This window comes from Heloderma suspectum, chromosome 5, assembly GCF_057233095.1.
Source record: "Heloderma suspectum isolate Gila_16-S chromosome 5, 16-S_ref, whole genome shotgun sequence".
NCBI lineage: Eukaryota > Metazoa > Chordata > Lepidosauria > Squamata > Helodermatidae > Heloderma > Heloderma suspectum.
Window position 1 is genome coordinate 138,418,019 of NC_139462.1, and position 18,451 is coordinate 138,436,469.

At 45.0% G+C, this 18,451-nt stretch overlaps 1 protein-coding gene across 1 annotated transcript in view; it reads left to right on the forward strand.

Annotated features, from left to right (window-relative positions):
- Window positions 1–18,451, forward strand: part of LOC146344545 (poly(rC)-binding protein 3-like) — a 54,452-nt gene that overhangs the window by 19,978 nt on the left and 16,023 nt on the right. The window contains exons 5-9 of the mRNA XM_084857571.1: window positions 8,198–8,329; window positions 13,673–13,801; window positions 15,219–15,362; window positions 17,625–17,666; window positions 18,153–18,228. Of these exons, the coding sequence (XP_084713697.1) occupies window positions 8,198–8,329; window positions 13,673–13,801; window positions 15,219–15,362; window positions 17,625–17,666; window positions 18,153–18,228 (523 nt within the window). The remainder of the gene's footprint in view (window positions 1–8,197; window positions 8,330–13,672; window positions 13,802–15,218; window positions 15,363–17,624; window positions 17,667–18,152; window positions 18,229–18,451) is intronic.

Here is an 18,451-nt window from a genome sequence, read left to right on the forward strand (position 1 = left end):
TTCTGAGTAGACACATATATGTTTGTGCTGGGAAATGGGAAACATATTTTGTCTCAATAAAAATCACTCCTTCATTCTCTGTCCCCTGCTTGCACCTGTATTAAGTACTTCCTTAAAGTGACAATCATTAAAGGGACAGAGTGTTCTCCCTGCCAAACAATCTTCTTCTCTCTCTCTCTCTCTCTCCCCCTCCCACGCATTACTTACTTAATTAAATAAATAATCAGTAGAGGAGGAACACAGTGTTCTCGCTGCTGTGCTGAATCATTCAATTAAAAAAAAGCTGGAAAAAGTGCAGAAAAGGGCAACTAAAACGATCAAGGGGCTGGAGCATCTCTCCTATGAGAGAAGGTTACAACAGCTGGGATTGTTTAGCTTGGAAAAAAGGAGGGTAAAGGGAGACATGTTAGAGGTCTACAAAACTTTGCATGGTGTGGAGAATGTGGATAGGGAAACTTTTTTCTCCCTCTCACATAATACTAGAACCCGAGGTCATCCCATGAAGCTGACTGGTGGGAGATCCAGGACAGATGAAAGGAAGGACTTCTTCACACAGCACGTAATTAAACTATGGAATTTGGTACCACAGGATGTAGTGATGGTCATCAATTTGGATGGCTTTAAAAGGGGGTTAGATAAATTCCTGGAGAAAAAGGCTATCAATGGCTACTAGTCCTGATGGCTATGTGCTACCTCCAGTACCAGAGGCAGTGAGCCTATGTACACTAGTTGCTGGGGAACATGGGTGGGCAGGTGCTGTTGCACTCATGCCCTGCTTGAGCATTCCTGGCCGACAGCTGGTTGGCCACTGTGTGAACAGAATGCTGGACTAGATGGACCCTTGGTCTGATCCAGCATGGCTCTTCTTGTGTTCTTATGTTTTAATCAAAGCTTTGAAGCTTTGACGTTAAGGCTCCTAAATGCGTTATTTCGATTCATCAGAATCTCAGTGCTCCCTGAAGTGCGCATTTTGGGGACAAGCCTCATCGAGCACAATGAGAGTTACTTCCGAGTAGATATGCATATTCTTGTGCTAGGAAAGACCAGGGGGAACACAGGGATGGGAAACCAGCCCCCTTTCTAACCTGATGCTGCACAGGATCCCTATAACAAAGGTGTGAAGTAGTTAGAATTGGAGCCTCGAGACCATGCTTTACAGCCTGTAGGGAATTTGTGCTTTAAACTGTGCCATTTCAGTTGAGGGGGATCTCCATAAACTCTGATGTGCACATTCAGGGGACAAGGCTTATTGAGCACAATGGGAGTTACTTCTGTGTAGACACTAATTGGTTTGTGCTGGGAAACACAGGGACAGGAAACACCCCTTGACTGGGGTCACAGTGAAAGGCACACCCCTGGGCGGGGCTAGCATCCCCGAGGTAAATGGGGGGTTGGGCACACAACAATTTTATCACCAAGAACCCGACTTAAGAAAAAGAATCGGACTTTAATCAGTCTCAGGAAATCTGGTTTTTCCCTGATAAGCTCCAGGGTGGCTGCTGGATGGTCATGACATAATGTATCCCTAACAACCTCCAAACACAGCCAGCTCGGAGTAAATCACTTGTGGAGAAACCCCCTAGTTGTAATCTTTACAACTGCCCTATAGGTGATTCAGGGTTGTTATTCTCCATCTTGCAGATGGGGAGATCTAGCTTGCATAAGACCACCTAGTAAGTTCATGGCAGAGGCAGATTTGAACTAGGGACTTCCTCTCTCTTAGCCCTTATGCTGTATCAGCTCTTGATGCAATTTGGAGGGTCCTTCTCAGGAGAACCAGCTGAGGAAATTTAGGGAAAAGAAAAAGAATTTTGATAAGCCTAGTGAAATTTCTGAGGGAGATCCTGTACATCTCTTTCTGGAACCCACAGAAAACATAAATGCAGGGTCAAACTGTGCTGTGGTTATCATCTTCCTTTCACCAGCAAAGACTTTGTTGCTGGGAGTGTAGGATTGGTGGAGGTAGTGGGCAAAGTTGATCAGACCTGGGACAAAGGTTCTGTTGAATTTCAGCTAAAACCAACTTTTGAGGTGAAGATGGAGATTCTTGCACGAGAAAAATATTTATTATTTATTTATTTAGATCTGAGGGGTTTGGTGGGAAGCAAAAAATGATTCTGATTAGATTAACATTTCTCATGGGGGATTTGCACATCCCAAATTTTCCATTTAATGCAGTACATTTTTTTATATGCCCCCCCCCTCTAAAATTTACCTTCTGGGACATCCAGATTCTCACCATTGCTGATGCGTCCCACTGCTGTATATGAAAAAGTGTGGACTGCCCTGAATGGATAGGAAGGATTGTTTTGTTATTACTGTTACCCCACCCTACTCCATCCCCTTGCTCAATTTTTCATCCGCTCTCTAGCCTGACAACAAAAGCCACCTGGTTATTTTGGGCATTTCCCTGAAGAGCAGCCCCATCCCTCAGCTGTTGTTCGCAGAATTCCTGCTGAGGAGATGAAAGATGAGGACAGAACTCCCAGCCATTGCTTGCCTTTCAGCAGCAGTGCAACCAGTCGCAGCACTTCTGGGTCCTGCCCCCGAGAGGGCCCACCCTCCATGGTTTGGGAACCTAGGCTGTTATGCCAGATTTGTGACAGTGGGGCCTGAGACTTGAGATACAGAATAACATTATCCACTGTTAAATAACAGTTTCAGTCCCACCAAAGTGAGACACCTTTAATTCTTATTGATGTAAGTGGTAGAGTTCAGCACCTATCATTGAAATCAAGGAGACTTTACAAACTGCTTCGGTTTGGCTGGATTGTACTGAACATTTTTAAAAGCAGTGAGTGATCACTTTTTCCTTAGATTCCAGTGGAGGCTGGTGGCTCCCATGTCGGTGGAGTGCTGAATCCACTCCAGGTTTCAGTCAAAACCAGCTTCGCACCTTGGAGAGCTCCTTTAGAGTTGTGACTGAAACCCGGAGCGTATTCACCGCCCACTGACGTTGGAGCCACCAGCATCCACTGTTAGATTCTGTATACGTGTGTCAGAACAGTGACAGATTCCAAAAGCATTGCTGTGTTGTAGCAAAAACAACCTGAATCCTGTGCCACCTTAGAGACAAACCAAGTGATGATTGTTTTTCAGAGGGACTGAATCTGCCTCCTTGTATATAGATGTGAGAGAGGTGACAATGGCATAGCCAGCTCCAAGTGCTTAGGATCTCTTTTCTAGTTTATTTCCTTCCAAACTCTAAACAAGCCAGAGAATAGTGTTCAGGGGATCAGAGGTGGGCAACACGTGACCCGTAGCCCACATGCAGGTGGGCAGCCTCTGGGGCGGCCCTGCTGCCTCGTCGCTGAAATTCAGTAATGCGGTGGCAAAAAAAACCTGCTAAAGAATCGGCAGTTTGCCACTGAACCACAGTGGAGGCTTCAACGTGACAAATTTAGATTGAAAACAAGCTAAGTTTATCACTTCCAACTATCTGTAGCAGTTTGCGTCCAAAATTTGGTAGCCAGCTGCTGATTTTTTTGCCACCACCTATGTTTTTGACACCAACAAACTGGAGCAGCATGGCAGCAGCTGCAGGAGTATCACCTGGGGGGCGGGGAGCCCCAGACCCCTTGAAATTACCCACCCCTGTGGTTGATGGACCAGAGAAAAGAAGCAAGGTATGTTCCTCTCAAAGGACCGTTTCATGCTCCCGTCACTGGGTGGCAGGTGCACATTTGTGTGCATTACATGACTGCTGAAGAACACTGCAGTGCTTGCTGGACCATGTAATCCATATAATTGATACCATCACATCTAATGGACTGAGCAAAAATGCCCCTTGGTGGGATGGACTCATCCTCACCCAAAGATGGTTCCTGCACTACTAAATATTCTGAGGCTTCAGGATTGCCACACAGCCTTTTTCCCCATTGGTTCACCAACCTCCCTCACGTGCTGTGGGGCAAAGTTGGAAACCTGTTGGCCACAGCCAGCACATGAGAAGGATGGACTGCTGTGGAAAGCATAGCAACCTCATAATTGTCCGGAGTACTGAATAATTTAAAGGTGTCAGTACCATCTTTGCGTGAGGACTGAGCAACTTTTCTTCTGGTCACATGACTTTTCTGCTTTATTTTTACTTTATCCCACCTTTCAATGAAATAATTCTCAAGTGTACCTTACAAACAGGCAAAATGACCCCCCAAAGCCCCAAATTCATGCATAGCACACACAGATTCCAGAAGCCCTGCATCCTCTGGCTGATGGATGGGGCCAGCGCTTCCCTTTGGATCTCCACTCCTAGAGCAACAATTCGTTGGAGCAGAATGCTAGCTACTTTGAACGGTTCAAGTCTCCAGGGCCAGATGAATTACGCCACATGGTGCAGAAGGAACATAAAGACGTCTTTTCAAAGGCATTGACTCTAATCTTTGAGAATTCTTGGGCAAGAGTTAGGTGGCCAGAAGAGATTGACAAATGTTGTCCTTATCATCAAGGGGTAAGGTGGGGGAGGCAGATCCAGGAAACTACAGAGATCAGCCTGACAGCAATACTGTGCAAAATTATGGGGTCACGAAGAGTCGGACACTAATGAACGACTGAACAACAACAACTGTGAGCATCTAGAAAAGAATACATTGACTACTAGGAGCCAGCATGGGTTTATCAAGAATAAGTCATGCCAGACTTATCTCCTTTTTTTGATAGATGGATAGCTCATGGGTACTATGAACACAGTGTGTCTTGTTTTCAGCAGAGCAAGAGTCTCCCATGATATTCTGGCTGACAAGACGGTAAAATGTGGGCTGGTTGATGGTTGATGGATCCCCAACTTGTTGAATGACAGTGCCCTACAAAGTGCCTGTTAAAGGTGCTGCCTTAACCTAGAGGGAGGTCTCAACTGGAACATCACAGGGCTCTATCTTAGGCCATGTGTTGTTCAATTTTTTTAATAAAATACTTGGATGAAGGCATAAAGGGGATGTTGATCAAATCTGCATATGTCACCAAACCAAAGAAAACAGAATCAAGATTAAAATGTTCTTTTACATTTCACAAGGTGAAATTCAACATAGATAAATGTAAAGTCCTGCATTTAGTTACAAAATTTCAATAAAAATACAAGACACAAACTACATGTGTAATAAGAGCATGCGTCCCTTCTGTTCTCAAGTCCTGGAGCTTCAGAGAATAAGGCATTTTTTACAGTGTGGAGAGAGCTGTCCATCTTGTAACATCCATGAATGTCTGTATTGCATGAGGAAGTAGGGTAGAATTAAGCTTGACATCACTCCTGGGTTTTTATTTAGTTTGTAAGACAAATATTAAGTTAGATGGTTATAGTATTTTTGTATTATTATTATTATTATTATTTGCAATAACTAGTATGTTTTTCTGTTATCCATTTATGTTGTTGTTAGGCTGTCTCCATAGAACTGGATGTAAGATGGAGAGAGTCCATGGCTTTCTGGTCCAGGGGTGGGTGAGAAATTTGTCTGGATCTCATTTTAAAGTGAACTTACCAAATTCTCATTAGTGATATCAGCAGTTTTCCAAATTTTGCAATGTAGTTCACAGATTTTAAGAATGCATACAAGAATATGTATAATAGAGAAAAATGTGCACAAAGATGTGCATATATATCTAAGGGTAACGTGCACAAAAATGCATTATATTCGTGGAAATCACTTGCAAAAAATATGTATATTAGGAAAGTGCATACAAAAATATACGCATAAGGAGAAATGCGCATGATAGTACATTCATATTTCCATGTGGATTTTCAGGGAAAATATTGCAAACTGATGTGGAAATGGGATGGGACAAATGTCATGTTTTAAAAAGGAGAAACTGAGTTGAATCTGATTTGTCAATCCATACTCTGCTCACACACAATATGGACTGGGCACCATCCATTGCCTTGCAGTCAGAACTATGTATGCAAGTCTTTGGTGATGGATGTGAAAAGCAGAAATTCAAAAATGCTCCAATATAATCAGTGGATGATGCATTGTCTGTTGCTGTGGCGCCCACTCATTTTGCTTTCTCCACAGTTTTGCCTGTGCATTAAAAAGTATGAAATGTTATGGAGGATCCCAGCTGGCTGCATATCAGCCTCAAAATCCTTCCGCTGTGCACTGCTTAGGCAAGATCAGCAGGAAGCCTTGCCCCATATAAACCACGCTGAAACAAATGGCAATTGTACGAGGCACAGGGTGCTCCCAGAGCGCAGCTATTCTGTCTTTTCTTCCTCAATAGATTTTCTGCAGTAAGAAGAAAAAAAGATGGAAGAATTGGTAAGAGAACACAGGAGGGTTATGAGTGGAAGACACCTGGGCCAGATCTATATGGCAACGAATGCAAAGCGCTATCATGCTTAATGCAGATTTTCATGAAATCAGCTTTGGTCCATCAGGTGCACATGAAGCAAAAATGTGGAGTAAACACAAAACCCACTTTTCACAGGTCAAACTGCACTTTAATCCGCCTTACTTTGCGGTTGGATGGGCAGAGTCCCGCTAGTAGAAGTGAACGTCATCAACCCCATAGATGCTGCTCAGCCGGCGAGAGAGGCTTGCTCCCGCCCCTCTCCATGCTCCACTGCTCAGGGAGGTTTAATGGAGGAGATGAGTAATGTCGGATAGTTTACCCTACACCTCTCCCACTCGCATCTACTGACTGTGAGCCAGCAATATTGAAGCCTGGGGACAGACTGACAGGTGGGCAGACAGGAGGTGCCTACGTCCTGGAAAGGGCTGGAATTGCCTCCCTTTGCTAGCGCTCTGGAGTCAGTAGCAGCAGCTACTGCTACTGCTGCTGCTGGTGCTGCCTCCACTTCCCCGACTGGAACTAAGCCTCCTCCTCCTCCCCACAAACATGCAGGAAAATCACACACACACAGGGGACTATTCAGGAGGGGAGATATGAATGAATCAGAGGCTGCTGTTTGTGCACTGAAAAAGCAAACTGCTGCATTACTCTGAAGGGGCAACCCAGTGTGATTCCATGATTGTTCCCAGCCCTGTCCATGCTCCCTTGCTGTACTGGAACCCTTTCTCCTTCCTGTGTGTGTCTTCCGTAGTTGTAGATGTATTGTGCAACTGTGAAGTTGCAGGTATATCGCCACTGCGAAATAGTGGCTGGCTGCCCTTTCTCCACCTCTGTGTATTCTTTATTGTGCGCTACATATAAACTAGCTACTCCGCTATTGTGAATGAAACAGGGCTACTGATATTATAAATGGGAAAAGGAGGCTACTTATTGTGAACGCAACCCTACTGCAAACAGGGAAAAAGCAGGAATGGGGAGGGGGGCAACCCTTGACCACCTCACTGCCAGGTCACAGCCACGACACAGTGGCATGTTCAGGATTTAATGCTGAGGGATAGGTCGTACTGCAGGGGAACTGCCTGGGAGCCGCTTTAAGTAAAAAGTACGGAGTAAAAGGACTTTCAGAAAATGTGGCTTTTCAAGAAGGATGAAGCTGGTTGGCTGCAGATTGGCCATAACATCATGTGTCCCTAACGACTTTAAGCCACAGCAGCATCAGAAAAAACCTCCCATGTAGACGGGCCCCTGTGAAGTTCCGAGAATAAGATAGAGCGATTACGCAATAAAAGCCTTGTCTGAAAGCACATTTGCTTCATTGTGTTCTGTACAAGAAAAATCCCCCATTGGATTCTGCCCTAGGACTTGTGCTTTAAGGATCATCACGACAGCCTGTCACATATGCAGAGAAACCACAATTCACGTTTCTCCTTTCTCAAGGCCAGGGGTCCCCAACTTTTTGGACCCATGGGTACATTTGGGAATTTGAGAAATTGCTGTGGGCACCGCCACAAAATGGCTCACATGGAGGATGTGGCTAGTCACATAATGGCTGCCATGGGGGCCTAGCTAGTCAAAAGTGAGCTAAAGAGGTGGTTAGGGGGAGAGAAATAGTGAGGCTGGAGGCTGGGAGGGAGAAATAGCAAGGCAAAGGGGTAGAAGGGACAGAAACAGCTAGGCTAGCAGCTAGAAAGGGAGAGAAAGAAGGCTACCCTAACATTTTACAAGGTCTTTATTAAAAAAGAAAGAAAATGATGGAGGCAGGGAGTGGAGAGCTTTGTGGGTGCCGTTGGAGCTCCCCATGGGCCCCGCATTGGGGACCCCCTGCTCTGTGCATGGCTCAGACATTTTGAGTGACCCTTTGAAGGTTCAAGTACAATCATGAATCCTTGCCTAATTCTTGATGACATTGTTATTACAGGATATCAATGCTTCAATGACAAACAGCACGGTGACAAGCAAGCCACCTGTAACACTGCGACTTGTAGTCCCTGCGAGCCAATGTGGATCCCTTATAGGCAAAGGAGGATCCAAAATCAAAGAAATCAGGGAGGTAAGCCAGCTGGCCAAGGCCTGGATTGTTTCCTTTAGCACAGTGGTTTTCAAAGTTCCTCCCTCCAGAGAGGTCTTTCCACTTTGACTTTTCTGTTGAGGAATGCTGCACATCTATCATGGAACCCCTGTGCATTGCAGAGGCTTCTGGAGCATATTATAGGATGCGCACTCCGTTCACTGGCCAGGCGTGTCGGGCCTCACCGTTGCACCTGTGAACAGACCCTTTTCCTAAAACACAACTTTCTTCTAGGGAAGCTTCCATACCATGACTAGTCTTCTTGACAAGGAACCTCAGACAAGCTTCCAAGAAACTTGGGAGTCCCCTGAAACACAGTTTAAATGGTGTTTGAAAACGCTCCAGTGGAGGGATGGCAGGGTTTCCTAGCAGGCAGGTACAGAAAGCAGCAATGATGGAAGAATCCCTGGTAGTTTTAGAAGGCTTTCATGTCCCTCTCCATCAGTGGAACAATCTCCATCAGTGGAAGGCTGATCTCCCCATCAGCGGAAGACTTTCATGTCCCTCTCCATCAATGATGGAAGAATCCCTGGTAGTTTCAGAAGCCTTTCATGTCCCTCTCCATCAGTCAGGCATTTCCCCTAATACAAAGTTTCCCTTTTTTAGCAGTGGCAGATGCTGGGGGTCTCAGGGGCCACCAGACAGGGCTTGACAACTATTTTGTTTCGTTGCCTATTTCTTGTATGCTAGAATAATTAGTCTGAATGGGCAGTAGGAAATACCACTAGCTCATTGCCTGTTTGAGTTAATCACAACTGATTGTACACAGATAATTAGTGAACACCAACCATCATTTAGACATTATTCTTGATTGCAGTACACCATTATGAATTGCTCCAAAGTGAAATGCAGCCCCAAATCTCATTCAGAACATATGATGAAACATAGATCTCAAACCAGAAAAGAATCGCCCATCAAGGACATTTCCAAAGCTAAATTCTTTCAGCAGTTATTTTAAATTACTGGCTTAACGATTTGTAAAAATCTTAGTCTTAATTACTCTTCCAGCTAAGTATGAAAACTGAGGCGGCAATAAATCATGGAAAAGAAATTATTAAAGACTCACAGAGAATCATGTAGCATCTGCAATGATGGTATATACTACAGTGTTAATGGATTTGTCATACACATTTTTTTCCTGGTTCAACATGGCGTTTAAATAAGTGGCATTCGACTGATCTTGAGAACCCAGGTTGATAACTTTGGCAATTAGGTGAGATAGAAATATAGTAAACAAACAAACAGAGTGTTATACTTGGATAAAGGATTCCTGGGTTCAAACCTCTAATTGGTCATAAACCTCAGTGGCTGACCTCAGCTTAACTTACCTCACAAAGTAATTGTGAAGATATAATAGGATAACCACATATGTTTTAACCTTGTTGGAGAAAGAGGAGAATACAAATGTAGTAAGTAAATAAGTTGGCCACATTTTAAAAAAATAAATGCTGTTGCTGTTTATTTATTTATTTCATTTCTATACCGCCCAATAGCCGAAGCTCTCTGGGCGGTTCACAAAAATTAAAACCAAACAACACACAATAAAACAATTTAAAATATATAGAACATTAAAACCACAATACAACAATACAACCACAATAAAACCTAGCAGCAGTGCAGGAGTTTAAAATACAGATTTAAAACAGCAAAGATAAAAATTTAGAAAGCTAAAATGCTAAAATGCCTGGGAAAATAAAAAGGTCTTCACCTGGTGCCGAAAGGAATACAATGTAGGCGCCAGGCGAACCTCACTAGGGAGCTCATTCCAGAGCCGGGGTGCCACAGCAGAAAAAGCCCTCCTCCTAGTAGCCACCCATCTCACTTCCTTTGGCAGGGGCTCACGGAGAAGGGCTGCTGCTGATGACCTTAAGGTCCGAGCAGGCACATATGGGAGGAGGCGATCCTTCAGGTAACCTGGCCCCAAGCCGTTAAGGGCTTTGAATGTTAACACCAGCACTTTGAATCGGGCCCGGAAATGGACTGGCAGCCAGTGCAGCTGGAAAAGTACTGGCGTAATATGAGCTCGCAGGCCAGTCCCTGTTAACAATCTTGCTGCCCTATTTTGGACCAGCTGAAGTTTCCGGACCGTTTTCAAAGCCAGCCCCACGTATAACGCATTGCAGTAATCCAGATGAGAAGTTATCAGAGCATGGATAACTGTAGCGAGGCTATCTCTGTCCAGATAAGGGCGTAGTTGGTATACCAGCCTAAGCTGATAAAAAGTGCTCCGTGCCACTGAGTTCACCTGTGCCTCAAGTGACAGTTCTGGATCAAAGAGCACCCCCAAACTACGAACCTGATCCTTTAGGGGGAGGGCAACCCCCTCCAGAACAGGTTGAATATCACCTAGCCGGGCAGACGAACCACCCACTACCAGTACCTCCGTCTTGTCTGGATTGAGTTTCAGTTTATTAGCCCTCATCCAGTCCATTACCGTGCCCAGGCACTGATTCAGAACAGCCACTGCCTCACCTGGTTTTGATGAGAAAGAGAGGTAGAGATGGGCGTCATCTGCATATTGATGGCACCTCAGCCCACACCTCCGGATAACCTCCCTCAGCAGTTTCATGTAGATGTTAAACAGCATGGGGGATAAAATAGAGCCCTGTGGAACCCCATGGCACAATTGCCACTGCACAGAGCAATAATCCCCCAGCACCACCTTCTGGAATCGGCCATCCAAGTAGGAGCGGAACCACTGTAGTGCAGTGCCTCCAACTCCTAACCCAGACAACCTATCCAGAAGGATACCATGGTCGATGGTATCGAAAGCAGCTGAGAGGTCCAGGAGAATCAACAGGGTCGCACTCCCCCTGTCCCTCTCCCGGCAAAGGTCATCCCACAGGGCGACCAAGGCAGTTTCCGTTCCAAAACCAGGCCTGAAGCCCGATTGAAATGGATCTAAATAATCCATTTCATTCAACAGTGCCTGGAGCTGCCCTACAACCACCCGCTCAAGCACCTTGCCCAGGAAGGGGATGTTGGCCACTGGCCTATAATTGTTAACATCCTCTGGGTCCAGGTTAGGCTTTTTCAGGAGTGGTCTAATTACTGCCTGTTTTAAAGCGGCAGGTACCACTCCCTCTCTCAAGGAGGAATTTACAACCTCCTGGAACCAGCCGGACAACCCCTCCTTGTTTGATTTAATAAGCCATGAAGGTCAAGGGTCAAGCACACAAGTGGTCAATCGGACTTGGCCAAGCACCTTGTCCACATCCTCAGGCGTCAGTAACTGAAACTCAGCCATTAAAACTGGACCAGACGGTGCTCTGAACGCCTCTACCAATGGAACTGCATTAATGGTGGTGTCCAATTCATGACGAATCTGAGCGACTTTATCCTCAAAGTGCTGTGCAAACGTGTCACAGCGTGCTACCGAGGGTTCCACCGTCTCTCTCCCTGGCCCAGAATGTAACAGGCCGCAAACCACTCAGAAAAGCTCCGCTGGACGACACTGAGAAGATGCAATGCTGGTGGAAAAGAACTGTCTCTTCACCACCCTCACCGCCACAGAGTAGGCTCGATAGTGGGCTCTTACCTGTGTTCGGTCAGACTCAGCATGAGTTTTCCTCCACCTGCGTTCTAGCTGTCTCCCCTCTTGCTTCATTGCCCTCAGCTCAGGTGTGTACCAAGGAGCTGGCCGAGCTCTGCTCAGAGGGAGAGGGAGCTTGGGCGCGATCGTGTCAACCGCCCGAGTCATCTCTGCATTCCACAGAGCGACCTGGGCTTCGACAGGAGCACCAGCCATACCAGCAGGAAAATCCCCCAGAGCCCTCTGGAATCCATCGGAATCCATTAATCTCCGGGGGCGGACCATTTTAATAGGTCCCCCACCCTTGCAGAGGGGAAAGGTTGCCAGGATGCTAAACCTCAGCAGGAAGTGATCTGACCATGACAAAGGGACAGATGTTAATTCCTCCACTTTCAGATCACCATCCTCCTGCCCAGCCGAGAAAACCAGATCAAGCGTGTGACCTTTTATATGTGTTGGGCCGATGACATGTTGGGACAGCCCCATGGTTGTCATGGCGGCCATGAAGTCCTGAGCCGCCCCGGATACAGCGGCCTCAGCATGGAAGTTGAGATCCCCCAGAACCATCATCCTAGGGGTCCTCCAAGTCCGAGACCACCTCCGTCAGCTCAGGCAGGGAGTCTGCGGGCGGTACACCAACAGAATCCCTAATCTGTCCCGGGTACGCAACACAAGGTACAAACACTCAAGATCTGCACTCGAATGAGCAGGAAGCCTGGAGAGGGAGTTTGAATTCCTATAGACCACGGCAACCCCCCTCCCCGACCCTCAAGTCGGCGTTGGTGCTGCACCGAGTACCCAGGAGGGCACAGCTGGGAGAAAGTGACCCCTCCCAGTTCCCCCACCCAGGTCTCAGTAATACATACCAGGTCAGCCCCGTCATCCACAATCAAATCATGGATGAAAGAGATTTTATTTTGGGCCAACCTGGCATTCAGCAGCAGCACCACCAGACCCGAAGGCAAGCTGGTAAGGCTGCCAGGAACCATCAGGTTGGGGGAAGAACCAGAAGAGGGGACAGCTGTAAGGTGTCTAGCTCCTCTTCTCCTCATTGTTTATTTATTCTCCTTGATTGTTTAAATCAAGGTCTGGGTACTCTAGTACCAAAGAATTTCAATGAGATAGAGGTGACTGCGGCAGCCACCCTTCAACTATTTCATGACTACGTGCAAAATGGCAGTATCCAGCAGTGTCATTCTGCAGACTCAAACAGTGCTGGTGAAATTCCACTGAATCTTTCTGTTGCATAAGTACTTACGCAACGCATTGCACAACCACTTGACCAGTCGCATTTGCACAACATAACTGTAGTTGGATTCTCCTCTTGAACATAGTTTGAACCTAGTTTGAACCTACTTTCTGCTTGCACAATGCCATTTGTGCTGGCGGAAGGACACTATTGGATACTGTCCTATGAAGTACAACATGGGAGAGGCCACTCAACACTGTACCATGATAGACACCCCACCACCGCCCCACACACACACACACACACACACACACACAATTTCCAAGCAGGTCAGGAACAATTTCATCCATATTCTAAGGCCCAGACTTAGTCCTAACTCAGTTTGACTTGTCTCAAAGAAATTAATGAAGGGATCTAAGCTTAAACAGCGGTTACTTTTTCTGTACAGCCAACACCTGACTTGTAGAGATAGTGCTACTTTATCACAGCAGATGTACTAGAGGTAACCATTTTGTGGAATCTTATGTCTTGACAGTAGTGAGTGGATAGTTTGAATGATAGAGTGAAATGTGCATTTCTTGTAACACCTCTATATGTCTTTAAGTCCACAGGGGCCCAAGTACAAGTTGCAGGGGATATGTTACCAAACTCCACAGAACGTGCCGTAACTATATCGGGTACTCCTGATGCCATTATTCAGTGTGTAAAGCAAATATGCGTGGTTATGCTAGAGGTAGGATACAGTTCCAGAGTACTGTCAAATATTATTATGATGTTCAAGAGTTTTGGTTACAGGCTCTCCTTCAAATCCCACTAACTTGTGCTTGAGAATGTTCCAGGTCTTGAAGCAATAGTACTGAGCACCTCACTGACAGATCCATAAGTGTAGTGTGGTGTGTAAATCCCTTTGATTGAGCTCACAGTTTTCATGGTCAGTATTTCATTTGTGTTTTCCAGTTATTGCCAGTTGTAAAATGTTGCAGTATGGTTGACTTGATGTATCAGACAATTGATGTGCATTGTCGTCATCACAATGACAAATCCAGGAATCATACAAATAGGTAGCTATAATAGGTAGATATATGAAGACATATTGTGACAGAGAGGAAGGTCCTAGAGCTTAAAATTCCCTGCATTTATGACTCCATCGTTGCCCTAAGCTTTTAACAGTGGCAGCTGGTGCCCATTGAGGCTGGTGGGGCAGAGATCAGGGCAGCTAATGTTAGGCAGAGCCAGGGGGGTCACAAGAGGCAGACCCAATGAGGGTGGGCAAGAAGAGTGTGTTAGGGAGCCATGATTGGGATGGGGCAAGTCAGGAAGGGAGCTGCAATGTGGAACAAAGAAGAGAGAGAATGAAAGAAGAAAGCTTCTGATGAGAGAGAGAGAGAAGAATATAAGGGAGCTGCAATGAAGCAGAGAGACAAGAAAAGGGCAGTGATAGTGGGGCCCACAAAACCTGCAGCCAGCCCTAGGTGAGTGCAGGAAACTCTCGGAATTTGAGACACAGAGAGATGTGTGCCTCCCTATGCCACAAGGTCTCTCAGGAACTAGAAACCTCAGCATTCCTGCTTGCAGTTCTGTGAACAGGTGGGAAGAGACGTAAGGGTGTGGCAGTAGACTAGGAGCAAGACGGAGGAACAAGCACCACCAGGATCAGGCACACTGGGATCTTGGAGACCATGGGAGACCATGCTACTGGTAGGATTTATAGGCCTCCAAACGTAGGCCAGTGAATGGTTTAGGCCTCTGGTCTTCACACTGCTTAACTCAAGGGCGGACAACTTGGGCCTACAACTATTTGGGCCTGCAACTCCCATCATCCCTCACTCTTGGCTCTGCTGGCTCAGACTTCAGGGAACTGTAGGCCCAAACATCAAGAGGGCCACATGTTGCCCACCCCTAGCCTAACCTGATGCTAGATCCCAGGGACATTTGCCATTCACCTGTAATTAATGGATGTACATGCCATATTGCCATGTCTGGCTATAAGTACAAATCAGGCATTAAAAATCAATCCAGCCATCATGTTTTGAGTGTTTTGCTGTAACACTTTTGTGATTGTCAGTACCATAATGATGATTTGCATGTAATAAAATTTGATGTACATTAGCTGTTGACTTTCTCTTACTGCTTTATGTTTTCATCCTTAGTCTCCACCCAAAGGTGCCACCATTCCTTACCGCCCCAAACCTGCCTCTGCACCCATAATTTTTGCAGGTGGCCAGGTAAGAGCAGACACCATTTTGGCTTCAGCTGGAAACCACACCGTCTTGGCCCAACCTCAGACAGCGCCTGTTAGTTTTCAACTTTTACTTCTTTTCTGTGTGGTATAGTACTGACTGTTTTTCTAGTAATACAGATGCAGTATGTGTAATTCTTTTGTGGTTTATGCCAAATCCAAATGGGCCGTGCTCCCCAAACACCCCGGTCCTTTCCACCACCAGGCTTCTCACCAGGTACCCTCTCCCAAGAAACAAGTAGGGAGCCTAACCTGGTCATGTCATATAGTTTGGTGGGGGAAGGCTGAGAATATGCCAGATGGAATACCCATGCATATCCTTGGCTGCTCGGTGTGTAAACTGGGCTTTAGAGAGGGCTATCACATATTATCAGTTCCTGCCCAGAACGTTGAATGATTCCTGCCGAGGGAGGCTGTGCAAGATGCAACACGTTTGTGTGGGGGAGGCATTATGAAGGTCGTACTTTGGACACAGTGTTCTTGCAGAGAATGAAGACTGGAGGATTGTGTCTCCTGTTGTGTGGTGAGGTAATGTCTGACGTTTCTCTCCATGTGTAGCTAGGTGAAAATCAACATTTGAAAGTCTTGCTGTATTTAGTACATGGCTAAAAAGCGGTCATTATTTTGTCCATGGAGGCCAATGGATGGTTTCTTTTACTTGGTTGGAGTTGTAAAGAACCCAGTATAACTGAGGCTAGAGTAGGAAACTAGTTTGAAATAATGCTTAAATCAAAATGAAATTGGGTTTCAGTCATATTACATTCTAATCTCTAATGTTCCTGACTGCTACCACATCTACCATCTGGATTGCAATAATGGATTTAATAACGATGAAGCACAGCTAACCAAATCAGTTAAATCAACTACAAGAAGAGAAATACATTCAAATGTTAAGTCTGACTGAGCAAAAGGAGACCCAATTGGAATCAAATTGCAACTTAATATACTAGAAAAAATATAATATGGAAACAATACAAACAATGTGATTACGGAATTTTGAATAATTAAACAGAATATTGCAGTGGTGCAGCTAAGTAATTTAGACCCTGGACATAATGATCTTGCTGGGGGGCGGGGGGGGCATTTTGACAGCCATGTGCATTGCAGTACTAGTTCAGTTGTGAAGCAGGTAATTAATATTTCTCCCCCTCACCTGCCCCGCCACCCCCAGCAACTGTCATCCCATGCTTTACAACTGCTTCTACATTCTTGATATGTTACGAGCAGAAAAACAAAACACCCAAGACTTGTCAACTGTTTTATATATGAAATACTCTGTTCATGTGCTGTTTCACATTTTAAATGCATTTAAATCATAGCACCATCATGACTACAGGAATAAAATGGGGTTTGCTTCTGCTGCCTTGCTACTAAAGATATTTACTTGGGAATAAGCACCATTTTGTTGTTGAAAAGATTATATATTTTTAAAGTAAAATAATAAGAGCATCTTTAGCTTCCTTGAGCACTATTTTAATGGAAAAGCAGAATATAAATGTAATAAATAAATAAACAAATAAACAAACAGAGCCAGCTGGCCACCCCCGCCTATAAAATGTTTTTAAAAATAAGAAGAAAGGATGGTGTGGTGCGTAGCACCAGTCCCAGTGAGCATGCTGACGTGGGCCTGTTTGGTGCTGGCCCCATCAGTTGCCATGCTCTGTGCGGTCATTTGTTGGCCCCTGTACTGTGGGGACCTGGACTTCAGCCCTGAGGTCTGGCCAAGCTGCACTCCTGAAACTGCTTTCTTACCCAAAATTCATATATTTGGGTTATGAGCATCAGGACCGGTAGGTAGGGTGATATGGTCCATTTTAAGATTTGGGGGTTCTTTGTTTTTGAGGATACATTTTGGATTTTCCATCTCAGACATCAGAATGCCATGGACAGTATCTGATCAGCACGTGTTTTGGCCAACTGGGAATGTCAATGTCTTTGCAGCTGGGAGTCTTGAATGCCATTGGACCCAACAGTGATCTCCGCCATCTGTGATTCAAAGAACCATGCAGTTAGTTCTTGTGTGTTTCTCAATCAGCTTCCTCTACCCCCGCCCCATTTGCGTGAGAAACCACATTTGAAATTGAGGGGACTTCCAAAAGCAGACACGGTGGTCTGTTTGAAGAAAAATGTCAAAAATCCCACTGGGCATTCCCAAGATTTGGGTGTCCCAAACTCTCTGGATTGTGGCGCCTGGGAATGAAACTGCAAACTTTGTATTTCTAATTTAAAAACAAGCACATGTGAAAAGGATGACAAAGTACCACCTATTTTGAAACATGACTGCTGAGGAACTTTAATCTGTCTTTGTCATTTGTAGGCATTTACAATTCAGGGACAGTATGCCATCCCTCATCCAGACGTGAGTCCAATGCATGTAAATTACTTCCTATTTTCAATTTTCTCTTCTATTTGTTCTGGGCAGCATTTACTTTCTGGGTATTTAAATATTAGGGAAACATCCACAGATGCCACTCCTTAATGGTGTAACATTTAGCCAAACGATCGCTGTATCAGATAACTTTGTATAAGAGTTGCTAGAAAGTACAGTGGCCCAGATACAAATTCTGTTTTTTTTTTCTTTTGATGCATGTTATATATTTGAGTTTGTAAAGTGTAATTATATAGAACTGTGGTTAAAAGATAGTACCAGTAGCCATTTACATGTAATAACAATACCAATGTCATTTAACTTATTTTTTCTATATTGTAGAATAGAATGAATGATTTAGAGTCTTTTTTGTTTAATTTTAATTAATCCAGTTTTGAAACATGTTAAGATGGTTTTCTCTACTCTGAAATAATTCCATTTGATTGGTTAGTTCTAATTTCCCATCCTGCCCTGCAGTTGACCAAGCTTCACCAGTTGGCTATGCAGCATCCCCCCTTTACTCCCCTTGGGCAGACCACCCCTGGTTTCCCTGGTACGTACCCATGACTCCCTGGGGATGTCCTTCTTCTTAACAGCTCTGTTTCCCATGGTCATTGCAACATTTGGATCACTAAATGTGGTAAATGGCCAATGCTCCTTTTGTTTTTACACATTCATCTTTGTTGTTGTTATGTTTTCCCCTCCTATGGCTCCCTTTATAAGATTTATTTTGTCATTAATAAACATTTTTCTTTGATCTGATTTTCTTGTGCTTT